Consider the following 19654-nt stretch of genomic DNA (forward strand, 5'->3'; position numbering starts at 1 on the left):
GTAGCACCTTAGAGACCAACTAAGTTTGTTCTTGGTATGAGCTTTCGTGTGCATGCACACTTCTTCAGATACCAGATATCTAAAGAAGTGTGCACGCACACAAAAGCTCATACCAAGAACAAACTTAGTCGGTCTCTAAGGTGCTACTGGAAGGATTTTTTTTGTTTTGTTTTGTTCATGTTTACTTGTAATTGCTGGGGACAACGTTGCTACTTCACCGCCCTTTGCACATAAGTGTGCTTCTGTTTCCCCATGATTCATCCATGAAAACAGCAGGAAACAACTGTATGCTGGTATAACACCCCAAATATCACCACTTATTCTCCTGCAATTTTCCAGGTTAAGGGGGCTACAGGTTGATTTTTTTCCCCCTGGAATCAAAAAACATGGAAATGAGCACTAAAAATTCACTATATTCCATTTGTTTTCTGGAAGTGGCTTTTTCATCACGTGAAAGCTGAAATGTAATGTGAAAATTAAAAGGGAAGTGTCAGGGAAATGGAATATGAATGCAACTAGGTAAAGGTAAAGGGACCCCTGACCATTGGGTCCAGTCACGGACGACTCTGGGGTTGCGGCACTCATCTCGCTTTATTGGCTGAGGGAGCCAGCGTACAGCTTCCAGGTCACGTGGCCAGCATGACTAAGCCACTTCTGGCGAACCATAGCAGCGCACAGAAACGCCGTCTATCTTCCCACCGGAGCAGTACCTATTTATCGACTTGCACTTTGACGTGCCTTCGAACTGCTAGGTGGGCAGGAGCTGGAACCGAACAATGGGAGCTCACCCCTTCGCAGGGATTTGAACCGCCGACCTTCTGATCGGCAAGCCCCAGGCTCTGTGGTATAACCCACAGCGCTACCCGCGTCCTGTGAATGCAACTAGAGAAGGCAAATGACTTGGCCAAGTTATGGTTGAATGAAAGGGGCTATGTCATGGGTATAACCGGTCAGACATAAAAATGAATAAGAATGACCGTGTAGCAAAGGATGGTAGCCTTTGAGTCCTCTGCACAGTGCATCTTCCCTGTACATTCCACTTTCCTGATTTTACCGGTAACTTCTATTTATCTTGCAGAAATCAGGCTTCCGTGTTCCGTTTCAATATCATTGTTACAACGAGATGTGAGCCAGCATGCTGTGAAATGTATTTACTAAGGAATTTTGATCAGAGAATTTGCAGAAAGCCAGTCAGAGCTCTAGGATCATGTTCTAAACAGCCATCTCTGTTTACAGAAACTGTGATATTTCCAAAGTAACAGCAACATGGATTTATAGCCAAAGAAATTAGTTGCAAACTGAGCACCATAATAATGTCTCAAGGCTATCTCTCTATGCTTGTGTCTGCATAGGACAGTGATATAAATTAAGCACTGATCAGTAAACAATACCTTTGGGCTGCATTTGTATTTCTTGGTTAAGACTCAGCATGCAAATAAAGCACAATAAATTCAGAGGCTAACATTCTGAGCACCCCGTCGTCATTGCTGTTTTGCCTTGCTGGTGATGGAAGAAACTGCGGCTCAGGGATGGAAAATACATGGAACTTCCTTACATACACACATTTGTATGCATGCAACGCTCCCAACCATATTTAGCTTGTTGAGTAACAAAGGCTACATTTCTCTATGCATTTACTAAGGGGCAATCCCCATTGAATACAATGGTACTGACTTTGGAGTAAATGTCCATAGGATTACGATGTAAATGTTTCAACAGATGCTGTTAGACTCAGCTGTGGGGTAGACATTACCATTAAATCATATTATAAATGTCTGCAAACCACAGCCGTACCTTGGAAGTAGAATGGAATCCATTCTGGAAGTCGGTTTGACTTCCAAAACGATTGGAAACCAACGCACGGCTTCAGATTGGCTGCAGGAAGCTTCTGCAGCCAATCGGAAGCCGCGGAAGCCCCATTGGACATACAGGTTCCAAAGAAGCCAAAAACGTCCAAGTACGAAGGTATTCGGGATCCAAGGTACAACCGTATATAGAAAGAACACAACACACAGTCTTAAGTTTCACACATTTTGTTAGTTATCATTCTTATTTTGGATCAGTGCTAAAGGATAAATCAGTGTGGAACCTGATAACCTCTGGATGTTGAAGGGCTGTAACTCCTGCCATTCATGGCCACTGGTATACTGGTTGATGAGACTTGGAGCCCAACAACATCTGGAGAACCACAAATTTTCTGTCCAGCATTCCTTAATTAAGTTTTTTTTTTAATCACTGATTTATTCACACTAGGTCAAACAGAAAACTATGTATGTGGAGCAGTACCAGATTTGCAGCAGCAAGTTTCCTAAAATATGTGAATTTAACTGGTTGAGCATTTTTAGTGAACTTCTTCATCACACTTTTCAGTAACTGTCAACAAAAACAACAGTGACAAAATGCCAAAACAACTGAAATTACCCATGAGATTACCCCCCATCTTCCTAGGATGTTTTCTGTACAGTTCTCAAGTTACAAAAACACTGGCTCTTTGCTTTAGTGAATTACCTTCCTAGGCAGACCTACTGTGATAGTGGCAGGAATGTTGAGTTTGGGCATGCGCATCCCAGGCAACTTTAAAATCCTTGTTCAGCCATAAAGTTCTTGGAGACATACTCTCTCTGCATAGCCTATTTTCACAAGGAAATTAACAGTAGAATATAGATCTGCGGTACAAGTGGATGAATACACTCCATACTTTTTCCATTATCTTGCTATTAATGAAAAACAATTCTTGCATATAAATAGAGGGAGGGAAGTTGTGATACTTTATGCACTGCAACAATTTCAGTTCAGTGGAAATTTATTTACAGTAGATAACCCTGAAAATCAACGTCTAATTCTATTAATGTATATTTTTAACGTTGTTGTTGATGATGATGATAATCCCACCAACCACACAGTTAGCCACATGGTTGATTTCGTATACTTTGGGGGTCAACATCTGAACAGAAGCTCATTCAAAGGTTGGTTTACAGAGCATACAACTAATTCAGAAAGCAAACGGTGCAAATGTAAATTTAAGAAGGACCATTGCTTAACACTAATTCAAGAAGCAATCAAGGTCCCTAACCAATTTTGCTATCTTGGTTTTGTTTTCCCTCTACAGAAAATTTCTGGTTAAGTTTTCTGAGATTTCCCCTATCACCCATGTGTAAAACGAACAATCATTTAGAAGTAAAATAGGAGCTAATACCACACTGCTGGTGTTCAAAAGGATTCTGACTGCAATGTGCAAAGGATTCCTTGTAATTAGTTTTTCTTCGGCAATACATAATGACATAAATCAGACTTTAGAGCTTATTTCTTAAACTAAAACCCATGAAGTAATATGGAAATAATATCTGCTTGCCTGGTTGAATGATCTCCCCTGTTCTTGCCCTGCACATTCTTCTGAGGGTTCCTTTGATCTAACAGAAGGAATTTAGGGGAAGTGCAATGAGAGGAGCAGGAGGGAAGCCCTGGTGCTACCATGATTCCGTGTGCTGGCTTCTGCTAGTTACATCTGGCCTGGAGTGTGTAAGAAGAAAATGTATTTTGAAACAAAATGCTGAAGAATTCTAAAATACAACTTCAAGGCACAATATAGCACCCTTAAGAACACAAAGATAATAGAACACCCAGAGGAAATGTGAGTTGCAAGGGTTTCAAAGAAGCAGCTTATAGCAATATATGTATGGAATAATCATCTGTGGCTAGGGATGTATTTTTTTGTTCTGCCCCGTGTTCACCCCATGCAGCGCTGTTTCCATTCCACTGCAGTTCATCTTCCACCAAAGAAGATCTTCACTGCCTGCTGCAGCAAAATTGCATAAATTAAGTTGCCATCACATTATTCCACCCCATTTATTTCAATGCAGGGAAAATACAATGCAAATGAGTAAAAGAAGATGTAATCAGTTACAGTATTTATCGTTCGCAGACACCAAGAGTGCATAGGGATTGTATTTGCTGGATTGAGTTACGTTTTGGACAATGGACGAATAAGCAAAACATTTGCAATTTCCTCCCGTTGCCATTTTCATCAGAATTCTTCGACATCCCTCACTGTAGCACAGGATAGGCTCTATAAAAAATGGCCCTGACAATCCACAGAGCTGTGGATGCAATCTGGGCAAAGTGCTTGTCAGGGCCATGGAAGAGATGTGAGCATATGCTTAATTTCCCCCTTGAAATGAATAAAACTGACAAGCGTTTAACTTTGCCTAGGTTGTACCCTAAATTACTAATGACTACAATCGGTTTTAATGTGGAGGGCTTGTATAAGAGACATTTGCCAGGTTGGTGTAATGGTCAGATTAGGGCTAGGGAAAGGAAACTTCAGGCACACAGGTGCAAAGCTGATTGAATGACCTTGAGCTATTCTCTCTCAGCCTAGCCTGCCCCCAAAGGGTTGGTGTATAGATGAAATGCATGAGGGGACAGAGCCATAGATGCTGCATTGAATTCTTTAGAGGAAAAGTGATCTACAAATGTAAAAAAGCAATACACTGTGCACTTCTGAGGGATTTTCCCTCTGTTGGAATTCTGAGCTCAGACGATGGCAGTTTTCGTTCTTTTTGTCATTAATAAGACTTTCTATAATCTGTTCTAGCTGGTGGCGTTATTGTATTTCACTCTTCATGAATATTTCTGTCAAATACCAATTGAATTTTGTCATCTTATCTTTTGTAATTAATTGCCTTGGCTGCTGTTATGGATTCTTTGCTCTTATCCATTTCAAAGCTAATAGTTCACTTCAAGTTTGACCTGCCAATGTAAGCGCTCATTTTGTTGTAATCTTGCCTTTTCCCTTTGCTCTGATAGCTGTCTTGACATTCAGGGACGTAAGGAGTGGCAGCAGGAGAGCTCGGCCCCCAGAGAGACGAGGCAGAATCTGATTAACTTTACATTTTTTCCCTAGGATATTAATTCAGGCTTCTCAGGTAGAACATTTTTTTTTATGTTAAAGTCATTTGCCTAGGAAGTTTTGCTAGAAGTTTTCCAGGAGGAAGGAACACAGCTGCTTTTCAAGCATGCAAGAGCTGCCCTTGCATGTTTTCAAATGGCTGCTGCAAACTTCATTGGGAGTGCAGTTTGAAAGCACAGCCTCCTTTTTGTGAGCTACTTCTATGCTCACAGTTGAGTGATTTCCCCCTGTTGTTTTCTTGTCTGCTGCCTGATGTTGTTTAACTCCTAGCTACAGCCTTGTTAAAGGTGTTTAACTGTGATGCTTTTACAATGATCTTTTTAGTTCTTGGTACCATTTCAAGAATGATTTGAAGTCTCTCCTTCTTTTTGGTTTCCTCTCCCTCTAGCAATTGTCTGGGTTGTGTTCAACGTAGCACCAAAGCTTAGGCTCCATCAGCGCAGCAGAAGTTTGAAACCAAGCTCACCACAACAGAGATTAAAGCAAAACATTTTAACGGGATGTTTACGTCAGGGGCTGGGCAGTGGAGACTGCCTCCCCATCCTTACCCTTCCAGGGAGAAGGAAGAGGAAGACAGTATAAATTGACAACAGTGGTTTGTGGGAGGTCACAGCTCAGAGGCTGAGGAGGGGGAAATCATGGGAGAGGAGGAGCAAGCAGAGCTGGAGCAGCAGCTGACTGACACATTGTCACTAGAAAGCATTCCAAACCCACCATCTCCCAGAACCTGGTGAGCCTTAAAAGTAGGAGAGCAAAGAGCTCAAAGACGGAGGGCACTTATTGGCACCCGTAGAGGAGGTGATGATGGTGATGCATGAGGAAGTAGGAGAGAAAGGTGTGTGTGGAGATCCACTTGGGGCAATGCCCTTATCCAAGAGGTTGAGTTCTATAGCCTCTCTCTGTAAAGTTTGAAATAAACTGGACTGTAAGAGTGTAAGAAACTTTTCCATGTCTTTATACTTTCCTGGGCTACCAGCCGGGAGCCGCTGGCAACAGTTTAAAATCTAGCAAAGAAGAAGCAATGCTTTCTGGGCAGAGTTCCAAAAGGATGGGGACACCCCCCCCAAAAAAGGCACGAGGTTTATTGCGCCCACAAGTCTATTAAAGCTTGACAACGAGCTTGCCAGCAGGTCTTCAGATGCTGATCTTAAGTTGGTTCATAGTGGTGCAGGTGGTCCTTCTACCAGTTTGGTCCCAAATCATGCAGGGCTTTAAAGGTCATCACCAGCACTTTCAGTTGAGCTCAGGATTTATATGATGGAGTAAAGGAATGAATGGGCAACTAATGCAGTTGTACTGTATCGGTGTTACAAACTCTGAAGGTCTGGCACGCACAGGTGTAACAGCAACTGCATCTCTGCATCAGCTGAAATTTCCAAACAAAAACAGCTCCATGTATCACCATTGCAGTAGTCTAGCCGGGATATAACCAGGGCATGTGTAACTGAGGCAAGGTGCAAAACCTTATGCACACTTTACAGGGTTTGTTCCCAGTGACTCCTGTTTTATACTGGACTCTGAGGTGTACAGTACACAGGGACAACATCCTCTTAACTCATCTTGATTTTTTTTTTTTTGCTAATTGTGAGTTTTCTCCTTGAGTAAGGGAGCTCCACTAGAACAAAGTGTTTGCAAATTCCCTTTAAGAGTATTTTAAATTCATAAATATGGCATGGTTCATTTGTGAAGCACAGCTCTTGCATATTGATTTTTTTTCACACCTGCACTTTGCTGTTGAGTTAGACATTTAATTTATATTTAGTTCCTATAAAATGGTTTTCTCCATGAGAGATAGTAATTCATTTTGAGTGCCATAATAGTTGGAGGAATTTACAAAAATAAAAATAAAAATGAACAGTTCCTGTGGTGGAGATAGAAGTATGGACCAGATATTCCTAGGAACAGGAATACGCTAATGAATGAAAGTGTAAACAAATTAAAATGTAAGTTTCCTTATGTGATCAGCACCATGCATAAGGTGTATAATCAAATGAAATGCATTAGAACTGAAGCAATGCATACTTCAGTAAAATTATTTCTATGGTGACTCTTGGTTGCAGGCTGATTTATCATATCCTCCCCTAGTTGCCCAACACATTCTCATTGAGGTTAGATTAAAATATATCTAAATGATTGAGCTGCATTAAAGTATAACCCATAGCTATGCGGCAGCTTTCCTTGTTATACCCTTTGGCTTAGTCATATTCCCGTTCTTCTGAAATTGACTTTACAATGTTACATCGAGATCTCATTACTGCCTTTGTGAATGATAAATATTTCTTAGGTGTAGCTGAGCTTTCTCTAGGATGGATATCATAGTTGCATTAATAGGAACATGCATTTTACTGTAGATGTCAGTGTGACTCTGATAGGATTAATGTGGAATTAGCCTTTAGGACTGCAACCAAAGAGTCATTTCTTGCAAGAATGCAAGTAGAATTGAAGAGGCCATTTACTGTGTGTGTGTGCCCACACACACTGACCATGGTTTGGATCCAAACTGCACATTCTTTGGTGGGAACATCCTAACAGTCAACTAGCATAGATCCACTCAGTTGATACTCCCTCTGGCCAATGGAAAGGAGGCTGCTTTGCCAATTCCCCCTCCCTCTGCAGCCCCTTGCAACCTCAGAAAGTCTGCTGTGAGCATTAGGCAGCCCTCCAGAATAGTGTGGGATGGGAACTGTGGGCTACAGGGGATAATTGCAAAGGCTGTCACTTGTGGGTTCTCCCTGCATTTGCGGCTAGAAGGAGCCCTTCCATTTTTAGATGTCAAAGTCTGGATTCAACACAATATTTGACTGGTCGGTTGTCCAGTTCACCCACACTTCTCTGGAAATTGCAGAACCGCAGGCTCTTCCATCTTGTACTGCCTGATGGATTCCTCTACTTCAAAAATAAGCAGCAAGACAGTAAGAAGCTCCAGTTCAGTTCTTTAAACTAGCTGCTGGCAGAATAACTTGTGCTGAAACTTCCAAGACGGCAATGAAGCCATTAATGTGGTTGAACTTCCTACTTCGAAATGAGATTTTGTTTATACAAATGGGATCCCCGTGCAGTGTTTCTGAATTGCCCAAAGCATTATGGACAAGTTATTATATTGCCTTTCCCATGGTGCTCCAGTTTAATTAGCCACTTTCCTCGCCGTGTCAACAATCTCTCTCACACATCAGACTCTCAAGAGGCTCGGTATTTCTCGCCTGTTGCCACTCTGAAATTTAAAGTACCTTTCATCCTATTTGGCCACAAATACAAGCAGGAACCTTTTAACAGCCCTTTGCATAGAACTATCATGATGTCTTAGTATCCAAAGGTAGAATGGAATGAAATTAGGTTGTGATAATAACTGGATGCTTTTTGTTGGTTACCTGAGAAAGTCTCTGACTAGTCCTTGCTTCACTATTTGCAGGAATATTTTGTATTTCATACGCTAATTCTAGAGAGTCTGGTGTAATCATCAGTGCTGCTTGTATAGCATTAGAAAGCAAGAAAATTATCTGTAATAACTTGCATTCCCTGTCCTTTGAAGAATAGAATTGCATCACTTTGAAGCTTGGTGAATTAGCGAGTAATGCAGCATGCCTGCTTTCAGCACATGGTAATGCAAATCATTTTGAAGCACTCAAAAGTATGGATTAATATTATGTTCCTACTTACCTATATGAATGCGGAGTGTGTTGTACTATGTTGTAATATGAAAAATTGTAATGTCCCTTTCATGTTACCAACATAGTTATTTGGTTCCGTGATAGCAATGGGCTGAATAAACTATTTTTTCCCCCAAAAAAATTTATTGGTGTTTCCACATAGAAAAGACAACAAATGCAGAGATAAAAACATCAAATCAACATATGAGACAAAACAAATACAATAAACAATACAAATAACAAAATTAAAACTTATACATACCTTAACACCACAGATACACAGGAAACTATTAATTAAATTCTTATTCCGAATCTTATTTATGGGGACTTCCCCCATTCTCTCTTCTGCGTTCTATTTCTAATCTACTTTAGTAACTTTATAACTAATTTAACAATCATCCACCATACCTTAATCTTCAAATAAACATCTTATATACCTTATGTCATTCAACTTGTTTTAATCACATAAATTCACGTTTCAAATCGTAACTTCTTATATCCTATTTTCTCTAAACTTACCGGTAGTAAAGCTATTGCTGTAATTACTTATAATTCCTACCTTAAAAAATCAAATTCCAAACCTTATCATAAAAAGCCTAAATGTTTCTTCCCTTCTCCGAATCGCTTGTTTCCCTCTGCCGAAAGAGTACCTTGGTAAGCCGTCCTAATAAAATTCTTAACTTACTTTACCCCACCCCTCTCCTCACAATTCTGAATAAACTATTAATGCAGATGTCTTGGGTGCTAGAGTTATCAGCAAATTGACATGTTCAGAACTTTCTGCATGCAACTAGTTCTGGGCAACAAAGGAAAAGTTCCATGAAAAGAACATTGATTTCCTTCTCTTAATGCATCCTAAAGAAGCGAATCTCACTGTTGCTTATGCTGAAGCTCACCGGGTTGTACCTGCCATAGAAACATTGCAGCAAAGTGCCTTTAAAATAGCATTTTAAAATATATGCTACCAACCTTTTACTTCCATAGATAGTGTTGGGTAAATGGTAGTAACAAAAACAATAAAGAGAAAAGAGGTAGGGGAAAATTCACATTTAAATTTAGTTAAGCAAGGGATGGGGGTTGTTTTATTCACAGTATTAATTGAAACTTAGCTGAAACTAGGGGCAGAGCAGCACAGATGGAACTGAGGTGATCTGACAAGCTAAGTGTCTGAGTCAATGGATAATGGGCAATAACTTAGAATTTCATTAAATAACACTCTCCCAGGTGCTTTTTTAAAATAGCTTCTGGACTCTTCACTTGACATATATTTCTTTTTTTGGTGGCAGTCCATTGCCTATTGACCTTGAAGTGAACAATGCATCCCCCTTGTTATTAGCTCCATCTTCTCTGATAGTAGTGTCTCAAATAAAATGAGAAATTAATAGATTGAAACACTGCAGCCAGCTTTTTTTGTGAGGAGGGAAGGGTTGAATAATCAGATGATATTCTCTCTAGGTTTGAGGAGTGCGTCCATTATGAGTTGCATCCAGCAAACTTGTGCCATTTCTGCATGGACCTCCAACTGCACAATATGGCCCAAAAACTGTTCTGCAGGGTCTACCCAACCTTCCAAAACAGATTGGTGAGACAGGGAAAGGCATAAGAAGTCCTGTTGTGCAGATGGAAGTCTCTGCCCTAATGGGAGAACTTCATTGGATACATATGGTATAGTTTACTCCTTTTTTTTTTTAAAAAAAGGTAAAGGATCCCTGACAGTTAAGTCCAATCGCAGACGACTCTGGGGTTGCGGTGCTCATCTCGCTTTACAGGCTGAGGGAGCTGGCGTTTGTCCGCAGTTTTTCTGGGTCATGTGTCCAGCATGACTAAGCCGCTTCTGGCAAAACCAGAGCAGCGCACGGAAATGCTGTTTACCTTCCCGCCAGAGCTGTACCTATTTATCTACTTGCACTTTTTGGCATGCTTTCGAACTGCTAGGTTGGCAGGAGCTGGGACAGGGCAACGTGAGCTCACCCCGTCGCGGGGATTCAAACCGCCGACCTCCTGATCAGCAAGCACAAGAGGCTCCCCGGTTTAGATCACAGTGCCACCCGCGTCCCTCGTTTACTCCTAAGGACAGTGCTATTCTAAGAATTAGAACAATTAGTTTTTGCACCCCTATCCCCCACCCTTGGAATTGTACGGTTGTTTGTTTTTTGTTTTTGTTTTCTATGCACAGCTATCTAGAGATCATTTGTGGCTTTAAAGGCAGTGCCCTGTAGATATGAACAAATCTTTTAAAGTTTTTTCCTCCTGAAGTTCTTTGATGTTAGCTTATGTAAGTATCTATCTTTTCTTTCATAGTGGCCTATTCATTATTCACATAGTAAATATTTGATTTTCCCTCGTTGAGCTTTTCCATCTGTGTACGTTGAAAATCTCTACACTATTTTTTTTAAAAAAAACTCACTACATGAACTAACTAACTCAGGTAAAAAGCTCAGATTTTTCATTGTCCAAGGAAATGGATGTGTGTTGAATAATGTTCTGAATGAGTACAATAGTTCTGACTTCTTTGAAAGCCACATATACTTGTTTAATTCTCTTCCATTTTTGGAATTAGGAAGGTATAATCTAACATTTAGTTATATGTTACTCGACCTTTTTAGTCCACTGTTGCATGGTAGACTGAATATTAAGACTTCTGGGCCTAAAGAGATGGAGTTTGAAAGTCTGAGTTAAAGATGTGTTTGAGTATATTTGTATGCTGCATCATGTTTGTGTCAGACAGTTTTTATCATGATGTAAGTTTTTTGCTGGAAGAAATATCAACAACCTGAGATATGCTGATGACACAACCCTGATGGCAGAAAGTGAGGAGGAATTAAATAACCTTTTAATGAGGGTGAAAGAGGAGAGCTCAAAATGGGGTCTGAAGCTCAACATAAAAAAAAAACCTAAGATCATGGCCACTGGTCCCATCACCTCCTGGCAAATAGAAGGGGAGGAAATGGAGGCAATGAGAGATTTTACTTTCTTAGGTTCCATGTTCACTGCAGATGGTGACAGCAGTCATGAAATTAAAAGACGCCTGCTTCTTCGAAGGAAAGCAATGACAAACCTAGACAGCACCTTAAAAAGCAGAGACACCACCTTGCCAACAAAGGTCCGTATAGTTAAAGCTATGGTTTTCCCAGTAGTGATGTAAGGAAGTGAGAGCTGGACCATAAAGAAGGCTGATCGCCGAAGAATTGATGCTTTTGAATTATGGTGCTGGAGGAGACTCTTGAGAGTCCCATGGACTGCAAGAAGTTCAAACCTATCCATTCTTAAGGAAATCAGGCCTGAGTGCTCACTGGAAGGACAGATCCTGAAGTTGAGGCTCCAGTACTTTGGCCACCTCATGAGAAGAGAAGACTCCCTAGAAAAGACCTTGATGTTGGGAAAGATGGAGGGCACAAGGAGAAGGGGACGACAGAGGGTGAGATGGTTGGACAGTGTTCTCGAAGCTACTAACATGAGTTTGGCCAAACTGTGGGAGGCAGTGAAACTGTGGGCGCACGCAGTCTGTATGGGTGCCGCTCATGGGGTGTCCATGCGGGCTGCCGCTCTCTCGCGCCGTCCATACGGGCATCCGTACGAGCTGCCTCTCGCACGACGACTGTACGGGCTGCCACGCATGCGCACTCCATACGGGATGCTGCACATGCACAGTCCATACGGACATCGCGCGTGCGTCACCGGGCGGTGTGTCTCATCCCGGGTGCTGGAGAGGGCTCCTCCGCCACTGCTGAAGGCAGCCCTGTTTACGGAAGTTTTTAATGTTTGATGTTTTATTCTGTTTTTAGTCGATATATATATATATATATATTAATTATATATATAGATATATATATAATTTCACCTGGATGAGGATTATACCGGGTCACACATTTTGGAGAGCTGCTACCAATTGGTGTTGACCAGGCGTAGGCAAACTCTGCCCTCCAGATGTTTTGGGACTACAACTCCCATGATCCCTATCTAACAGGACCAGTGGTCAGGGATGATGGGAATTGTAGTCCCAAAACATCTGGAGGGCTGGGTTTGCCTATGCCTGGTGTAGACTAACCTGCTGTCTTCTGCAGGGTATCTTGAAGACTAGCTCTGCTGTATACAAAACTGAGCTAGATGTTGTTGTTGTTCAGTCGTTTAGTCGTGTCTGACTCTTCGTGACCCCATGGACCAGAGCACGCCAGGCACGCCTATCCTTCACTGCCTCTCGCAGTTTGGCCAAACTCATGTTAGTAGCTTCAAGAACACTGTCCAACCATCTCATCCTCTGTCGTCCTCTTCTCCTTGTGCCCTCCATCTTTCCCAACACCAGGGTCTTTTCTAGGGAGTCTTCTCTTCTCATGAGGTGGCCAAAGTACTGGAGCCTCAACTTCAGGATCTGTCCTTCTAGTGAGCACTCAGGGCTGATTTCCTTCAGAATGGATAGGTTTGATCTTCTTGCAGTCCATGGGACTCTCAAGAGTCTCCTCCAGCACCATAATTCAAAAGCATCAATTCTACGGCGATCAGCCTTCTTTATGGTCCAGCTCTCACTTCCGTACATTACTACTGGGAAAACCATAGCTTTAACTATACGGACCTTTGTCGGCAAGGTGATGTCTTTGCTTTTTAAGATGCTGTCTAGGTTTGTCATTGCTTTTCTCCCAAGAAGCAGGCGTCTTCTAATTTCGTGACTGCTGTCACCATCTGCAGTGATCGTGGAACCCAAAAAAGTGAAATCTCTCACTGCCTCCATTTCTTCCCCTTCTATTTGCCAGGAGGTGATGGGACCAGTGGCCATGATCTTAGTTTTTTTGATGTTGAGCTTCAGACCATATTTTGCGCTCTCCTCTTTCACCCTCATTAAAAGGTTCTTTAATTCCTCCTCACTTTCTGCCATCAAGGTAGTGTCATCAGCATATCTGAGGTTGTTGATATTTTTTCCGGCAATCTTAATTCCGGTTTGGGATTCATCCAGTCCAGCCTTTCGCATGATGAATTCTGCATATAAATTAAATAAGCAGGGAGACAATATACAGCCTTGTCGTACTCCTTTCCCAATTTTGAACCAATCAGTTGTTCCATATCCAGTTCTAACTGTAGCTTCTTGTCCCACATAGAGATTTCTCAGGAGACAAATGAGGTGATCCGGCACTCCCATTTCTTTAAGAACTTGCCATAGTTTGTTGTGGTCGACACAGTCAAATGCTTTTGTGTAGTCAATGAAGCAGAAGTAGATGTTTTTCTGGAACTCTCTAGCTTTCTCCATAATCCAGCGCATGTTTGCAATTTGGTCTCTGGTTCCTCTGCCCCTTCGAAATCCAGCTTGCACTTCTGGGAGTTCTCGGTCCACATACTGCTTAAGCCTGCCTTGTAGAATTTTAAGCATAACCTTGCTAGCGTGTGAAATGAGTGCAATTGTGCGGTAGTTGGAGCATTCTTTGGCACTGCCCTTCTTTGGGATTGGGATGTAGACTGATCTTCTCCAATCCTCTGGCCACTGCTGAGTTTTCCAAACTTGCTGGCATATTGAGTGTAGCACCTTAACAGCATCATCTTTTAAAATTTTAAGTAGTTCAGCTGGAATATCATCACTTCCACTGGCCTTGTTGTTAGCCAGGCTTTCTAAGGCCCATTTGACTTCTAAGGCCCATTTGACTAGGAAGTCTTAAACGGTACAAGGCAACTTTCTTTTTGTACATTCAAAAAAGTGCTCACCATCTCTGGATAGCAGGGCTGGGAAGGACGCCTAATAGAGATATTAGGCAGCTACTACCACCTGAGTAGGCAACTGAGGGCTAAATTTGCCAATGATACAAATCAATACGAGGCAGATCCATATCCTTGACAGACAATATTCTGCTTCTCTTGAAGTTGCAATGATGCTTTTGAAAATTTAACTGGATTTGGAGGCTCCATATATCAAGCCTGTAGTGTCACATCCAGATTGATTTAAGGGCATGTTTGCTCAATGAATATTAGCACTGAAGTCCACCCCCCCCCCCCCCCCCACTGTCTGCATCAGATTGGCAAAAATGTAGTTTGTCAAGAACTGGCAGGCAACAATACGTGACTGATGTACTGCATTTGGCTTGGTAGGTCGCTCACTGTGCAGACCCAACTTGTAATGTGATTTGTCAATCAAAGCTGGGCCTTCTGGAGCTTGGTTTGATTGGATCTAGCATTAGTTTGCAAACTCAAAAGCACACAAATGAAAAATAAGTTGCATTGGATGGAATTTGCATATTAAACATCATCAGCGTTGTGGCTGCGATTGCATACACGCAGCATTTTGTTCTAGTATCAAAGTGGAGACTGTTGTAGTTGTTTTGTCCACACACAGTCTGGATCTATTTCATGTTGCTTGCCCCTGAAATGCATTTCTTGAGAAACTGGGTTCATTTCTGAAATATACTCGGAGTCCTGCAGTGATTTCATGCTCTTTATTGCAGTGATTGAATTCCCCCTCCCCAAAAAACCTCAGGCTTCTATATCCATTATTTACACAATGAGTCCCGTCTGATTGGCTGATTCTGCTTCCCTCCTGGAGCCTGATTGGGCTGCTCCTGCAGGCCAATCAGTTGTTGCATTCTAGGATCCTACTTGCCTGTTGTTCTAGGATGCAAGCTTAGTACATAACAACTTCAAAAATAAAAGCTCGTTTCAGAATGACCCTGAATTATGCTGTGTGTCCTTCTGGAAGCAGATGCAGGTGATTTTGGCAATGGAGATAGTGGTAAACCCCCATTTGCCCAGTGATGTTATGGGCAGGACCAGTGCTAGGGTTTCTTGTGCCCTAGGCAGACCACCTTCTGCCCCCCCACTGCCCACCCCCGCTAAAGCCTGCTTTAGCAGGAGCCAGGGGGTGGTGTAGGGGGCAAGCAGCACCTCTCCGCTACAGCGGAGAAGCTGCTGCTTGCCCGCCCCGCCCCCGCCAAAGCCTGCTTTAGCGGGAGGTGGGGGTGGTGGAGAGGCAAGCAGCAGTTTCTCCGCTGTAACGGAGAAGCTGCTGCTCGCCCGTCCCACCCCCCGCCCAAGCCTGCTTTAGCAGGATCCGGGGGTGGTATAGGGGGCAAGCAGCACCTCTCCGATACAGTGGAGAAGCTGCTGCTAGCTCGTCCTGCCCCCCCGCCCAAGCCTGGCCAGCGCCCCCTCTATTTTGGCGCCCTAGGCAATTGCCTAGTTCACCTTAATGAACACGCCGGCCCTGGTTATGGGTGAGGGTGTATACCAAGATTGAGATTTCCACTTCCTCCGTCATTCAGCTGGGGTATTTTCAGGGAAGAAAAGGCATGGAAATGGGGAGTATTTTCAAATGAGTGTCAGGTAACCTCACCCACCGTTGTGGGTGGCAGGGTCTTGAATGAATCTAGAGTGGAAGTGGCATATTGAGAATTAGCATGAACAATTGCAGGTGGAAAAATAAATACTTTTGTACTCCGGAAGGCTTAGCATTTGTTAAATTGCTGTAGTCCTTGATCACATGTACTACTTGCAGTAGATCACAAGTACTAATTGTTGCTTATTTCTGTTATTTCCACCCGTCCCCAATAAAATTAATTTTAAGCAATTTCATAAAACATTATCAGTGTAACCTTAACAATGGTTCCGTTTTACCCTTCATTGAGCTAAATTATTGGATACTTTAGACATTTTCAATTCATGCAAATAGTGCCAACACTTACCAATGGGTAGAAATTGGAACAAATGCAATATGCATCTGTCAAAAATAGCTGTTTGAAGGTATCATATCAGTTATCTCAAAAAGGCATTGTGTGAACCAAAACCACATTGTTGGACTTTGGTATACAAAAAAGGCTTCAGTAGGTGACCTTTATAAACTGACATAGTAATTTATGAATTTATGAACAGGTGTGAACTGTACACTGTGGCAAAATATAAATATGTGAGTTTTGAATTTAATTATGGAAATTAAGTTAAATTAGAGGATGCAGTAGTGAAAACAAAACAGATGTGACACATAGAACAATAACTAAAAACAATGGGGAGGGAATCCACTTATCTATAATTCTAGCATCTTCTGATTTGGGGAATGCATCTAGGAAATGGTCTGTTTAGAAGAAAAAAATTGTGAAATATATGTACAGCCATATTTTTCTGCAATTGCGTAAGAAACTACAGTGACCCTGAGAACTTGAAATGTAATCCTTTTTCTATGCTCTGAGAGAATATGAAAGAGCTGAGAAATGAGGGAAAAAAACATTAAACGTTCCCCTTTCTTTGTACTCAAATAGCTGTAAACCAATCTTTAATCTTTTTAATATTTTCTTTCTTCTTCTTCTTTTTTTTTTTTTAAAAAAACGACTTGGTTAACATTCTCTGCAGAGATGGGAAACAGCAAAAGGATAATTGCTTGAAATTATTTGCACATACATTTTGACTTTCTCTGGCTGTTTTTTCTGAGCATCCCTCCCCCCACCCCCTTTCCCCATGTTGCCTGTTTTTCAGTCAGCTTAGCAAAAGAATTTGGCCACAATCACCTGGGATGCTTCACCTTCTGAAATGGCTCTTGGAGGGGAGTCATGCAAGAGTATGTGCTCTGAATGCACAGTATCCCAGTCTCAGCTCCTGCTATCTCCAGCCAAATATTTTTTTTAGCAGGGAATGTGCAATCGCTCTGCCTAAAATCAGGGACAGATTCTGCCCTTCAGATGACACAGTACTGGGCTAAGTGGTTTAAAAGGATCACTTGGGATATGGAAGCATAGAAAAAAAAGGAAAAGCCTCAAAATGATGCCTAAAGTAGGAATGTATAGAAGATACAATATGCTTAGCATATTTTGGTGCAGACAACAGAGGTGAGTGTTTGAGGGAGGGAGGGAGCCTGTCATCAGTAATGGACTGAACGAGGGTAAACAAATTGAAACTCAATCCAGACAAGACAGAGGTGCTCTTCTTGGTCAGTTGGAAGCAGAACAGGGAATAGGGATGAAGTAGCACTCTCCCTGAAGATACAAGTTTGCGTTTTGGGCGTGCTCCTGGTTTCTGAGGAATTTAAATAAGTACACAGAATATTATTTTTACATTAAACAGAATTTAGAACACAAAGAACCACTATTCTATGAAACTCCATGTTCAGTTTTTATGCCTTATACCAGTCACACACACCCCAACCTGATGCCCTCCAAACATTCTTGGACTCTAGCTCCCATCATCACTGACCGTTGGGCATGCTGGCCAGGCCTGATGGAATATGTAGTCCAACAACACCTGAAGGGCACCAGGCTGTGGAAGCCTGCCTTGAACATTTGAGTGAAGGCAAAGGTGATGGCGAGCAGGCTTGCCTTTCCTTTACCCCCCACCCCACCCACCCACCCACCCCCTAGTTTTTATTACAATTTGTGTTTGGTTTCCGTGCAGGTGGTTGACCAGATTGACACCCTGACTTCTGACTTGCAGCTGGAGGATGAGATGACAGACAGCTCGAAAACGGACACGTTGAACAGCAGCTCAAGTAGCACAACAGCATCCAGTTTGGAGAAAGTCAAAGTCCGAGCCAACGCGCCGCTCATCAAGCCCCCGGCCCACCCGTCTGCCATTCTCACCGTGCTGCGGAAGCCCAACCCACCGCCCCCTCCTCCGCGGCTGACTCCAGTCAGGTGCGAAGACCCTCACAGGCCAGTTATCCCTGCCAACCCTGTAAAGACTAATGGGACTCTACTACGAAACGGAGGCTTGCCGGGTGGACCAAATAAAATTCCCAACGGGGATATATGTTGTATACCGAATAGTAACTTGGACAAAGTCTCGATGCAACCTCTGATGCACAGGTCTGAGAAAGACAGGTGTCCGCAGCCTGGAACGCGGGAACGGGTACGGTTTAATGAAAAAGTCCAGTACCATGGCTATTGTGCAGACTGTGACGTTCGGTATAATATTAAAAACAGGGAGGTTCACTTGCACAGCGAACCTGCCCACACGCTGGGAAAGCTTCCTCACCAATGCCCTCCCTTGCCACCACCCCCTCCTCCGCTTCCTCCTTTTCCGTTAGAAAATGGAGGGGTGGGAATAAGCCCCAGTAGTAGCTTTCCTCCTCTCAGACCTGCAACTGTGCCTCCACAAACTGCACCAAAACCCCAGAAGACCATCTTGAGGAAATCGACCACTACAACAGTGTGATGTATCCCACTTGGAAAACTCTCTTATTTTTTTTCCTTATGTATAAAACATGAAAAAGGTAATGAGCACTTTCTACTCAAGCAATAAAAAGCCCAAATATATTACACCCTTTCTTCGATGAAGTGGCATAAAAATCACATGGTGAGTACAGATAAGCTGGTGTCTGATCCACAAACACATTTCATGGTTGAAAATTATAATTATCATTGTATAGGTTATCTCTGGTATTATTATTATTATTATTATTATTATTATTATTATTATTATTATTTACAGCGGAGCAGCTTTAGGTGTGGCCTAAAGAGGCAATTAAATGTTCATTTGGGAAACCATAGATGTGCAGCAGCAATTAGTAGTGAAGTCAAATGTGATTTAGAAAATACAATAATTTGCACTGCCAAGTAGGTTTTCTAAGAATATATGATTAGACAGAATGATCTGAAACGGCAGAGATATTGGATCAATAGGGAATTTGTAGTGGAAGCAAAAAAAATGTCCTGGAATATTATACTGCATGCCTTTTTTGCCCCAAGAAAATGCAGACTGTTATTTGACAACCCAAATGTTCATGATCACTTCAAAGCACCCCAAAGTAGCAAAAAGGACCCCTGGATGGTTAAACCCAGTCAAAGGCGACTAAGGGGTTGCAGCACTTTTCTCACTTTCCAGGCTGAGGGAGCCGGCTTTTGTCCACAGACAGCTTTCCAGGTCATGTGGCCAGCATGACTAAACCGCTTCTGGCGCAACAGGACATTGTGATGGAAGCTAGAGTGCATGGAAACACTGTTTACCTTCCTGCCACAGTGGTACAGTACCTATTTATTCACACTGGTGTGTGTTTGAACTGCTAGGTTGGCAGGAGCTGGGACAGAGCAACGGGAGCTCACCCCATTGTGGGGATTCGAACCGTCCACCTTCTGATTGGCAAGCCCAAGAGGCTATGTGGTATAGACCACAGTGCCACCTGAGTTCCTCCCAAAGTAGCAAC

At 42.4% G+C, this 19654-nt stretch overlaps 1 protein-coding gene across 2 annotated transcripts in view; it reads left to right on the forward strand.

The window, feature by feature from the left end:
* The window catches only part of PRR16 (proline rich 16), a 119758-nt gene that overhangs the window by 65314 nt on the left and 34790 nt on the right, over window positions 1-19654 (forward strand). The window contains exon 2 of one of the 2 annotated variants that reach the window (XR_004427546.1): window positions 17908-18724. Coding sequence is in view for 1 of the 2 variants with exons in the window: in XM_033163890.1 (XP_033019781.1) it covers window positions 17908-18666 (759 nt within the window). In the remaining variant the exon portion in view is untranslated. Of the gene's footprint in view, window positions 1-17907; window positions 18773-19654 lie in introns of those variants that run through there. The other variant, XM_033163890.1, reaches the window with a different exon arrangement.

This window comes from Lacerta agilis, chromosome 11 (assembly GCF_009819535.1).
Source record: "Lacerta agilis isolate rLacAgi1 chromosome 11, rLacAgi1.pri, whole genome shotgun sequence".
NCBI classification, from domain to species: domain Eukaryota; kingdom Metazoa; phylum Chordata; class Lepidosauria; order Squamata; family Lacertidae; genus Lacerta; species Lacerta agilis.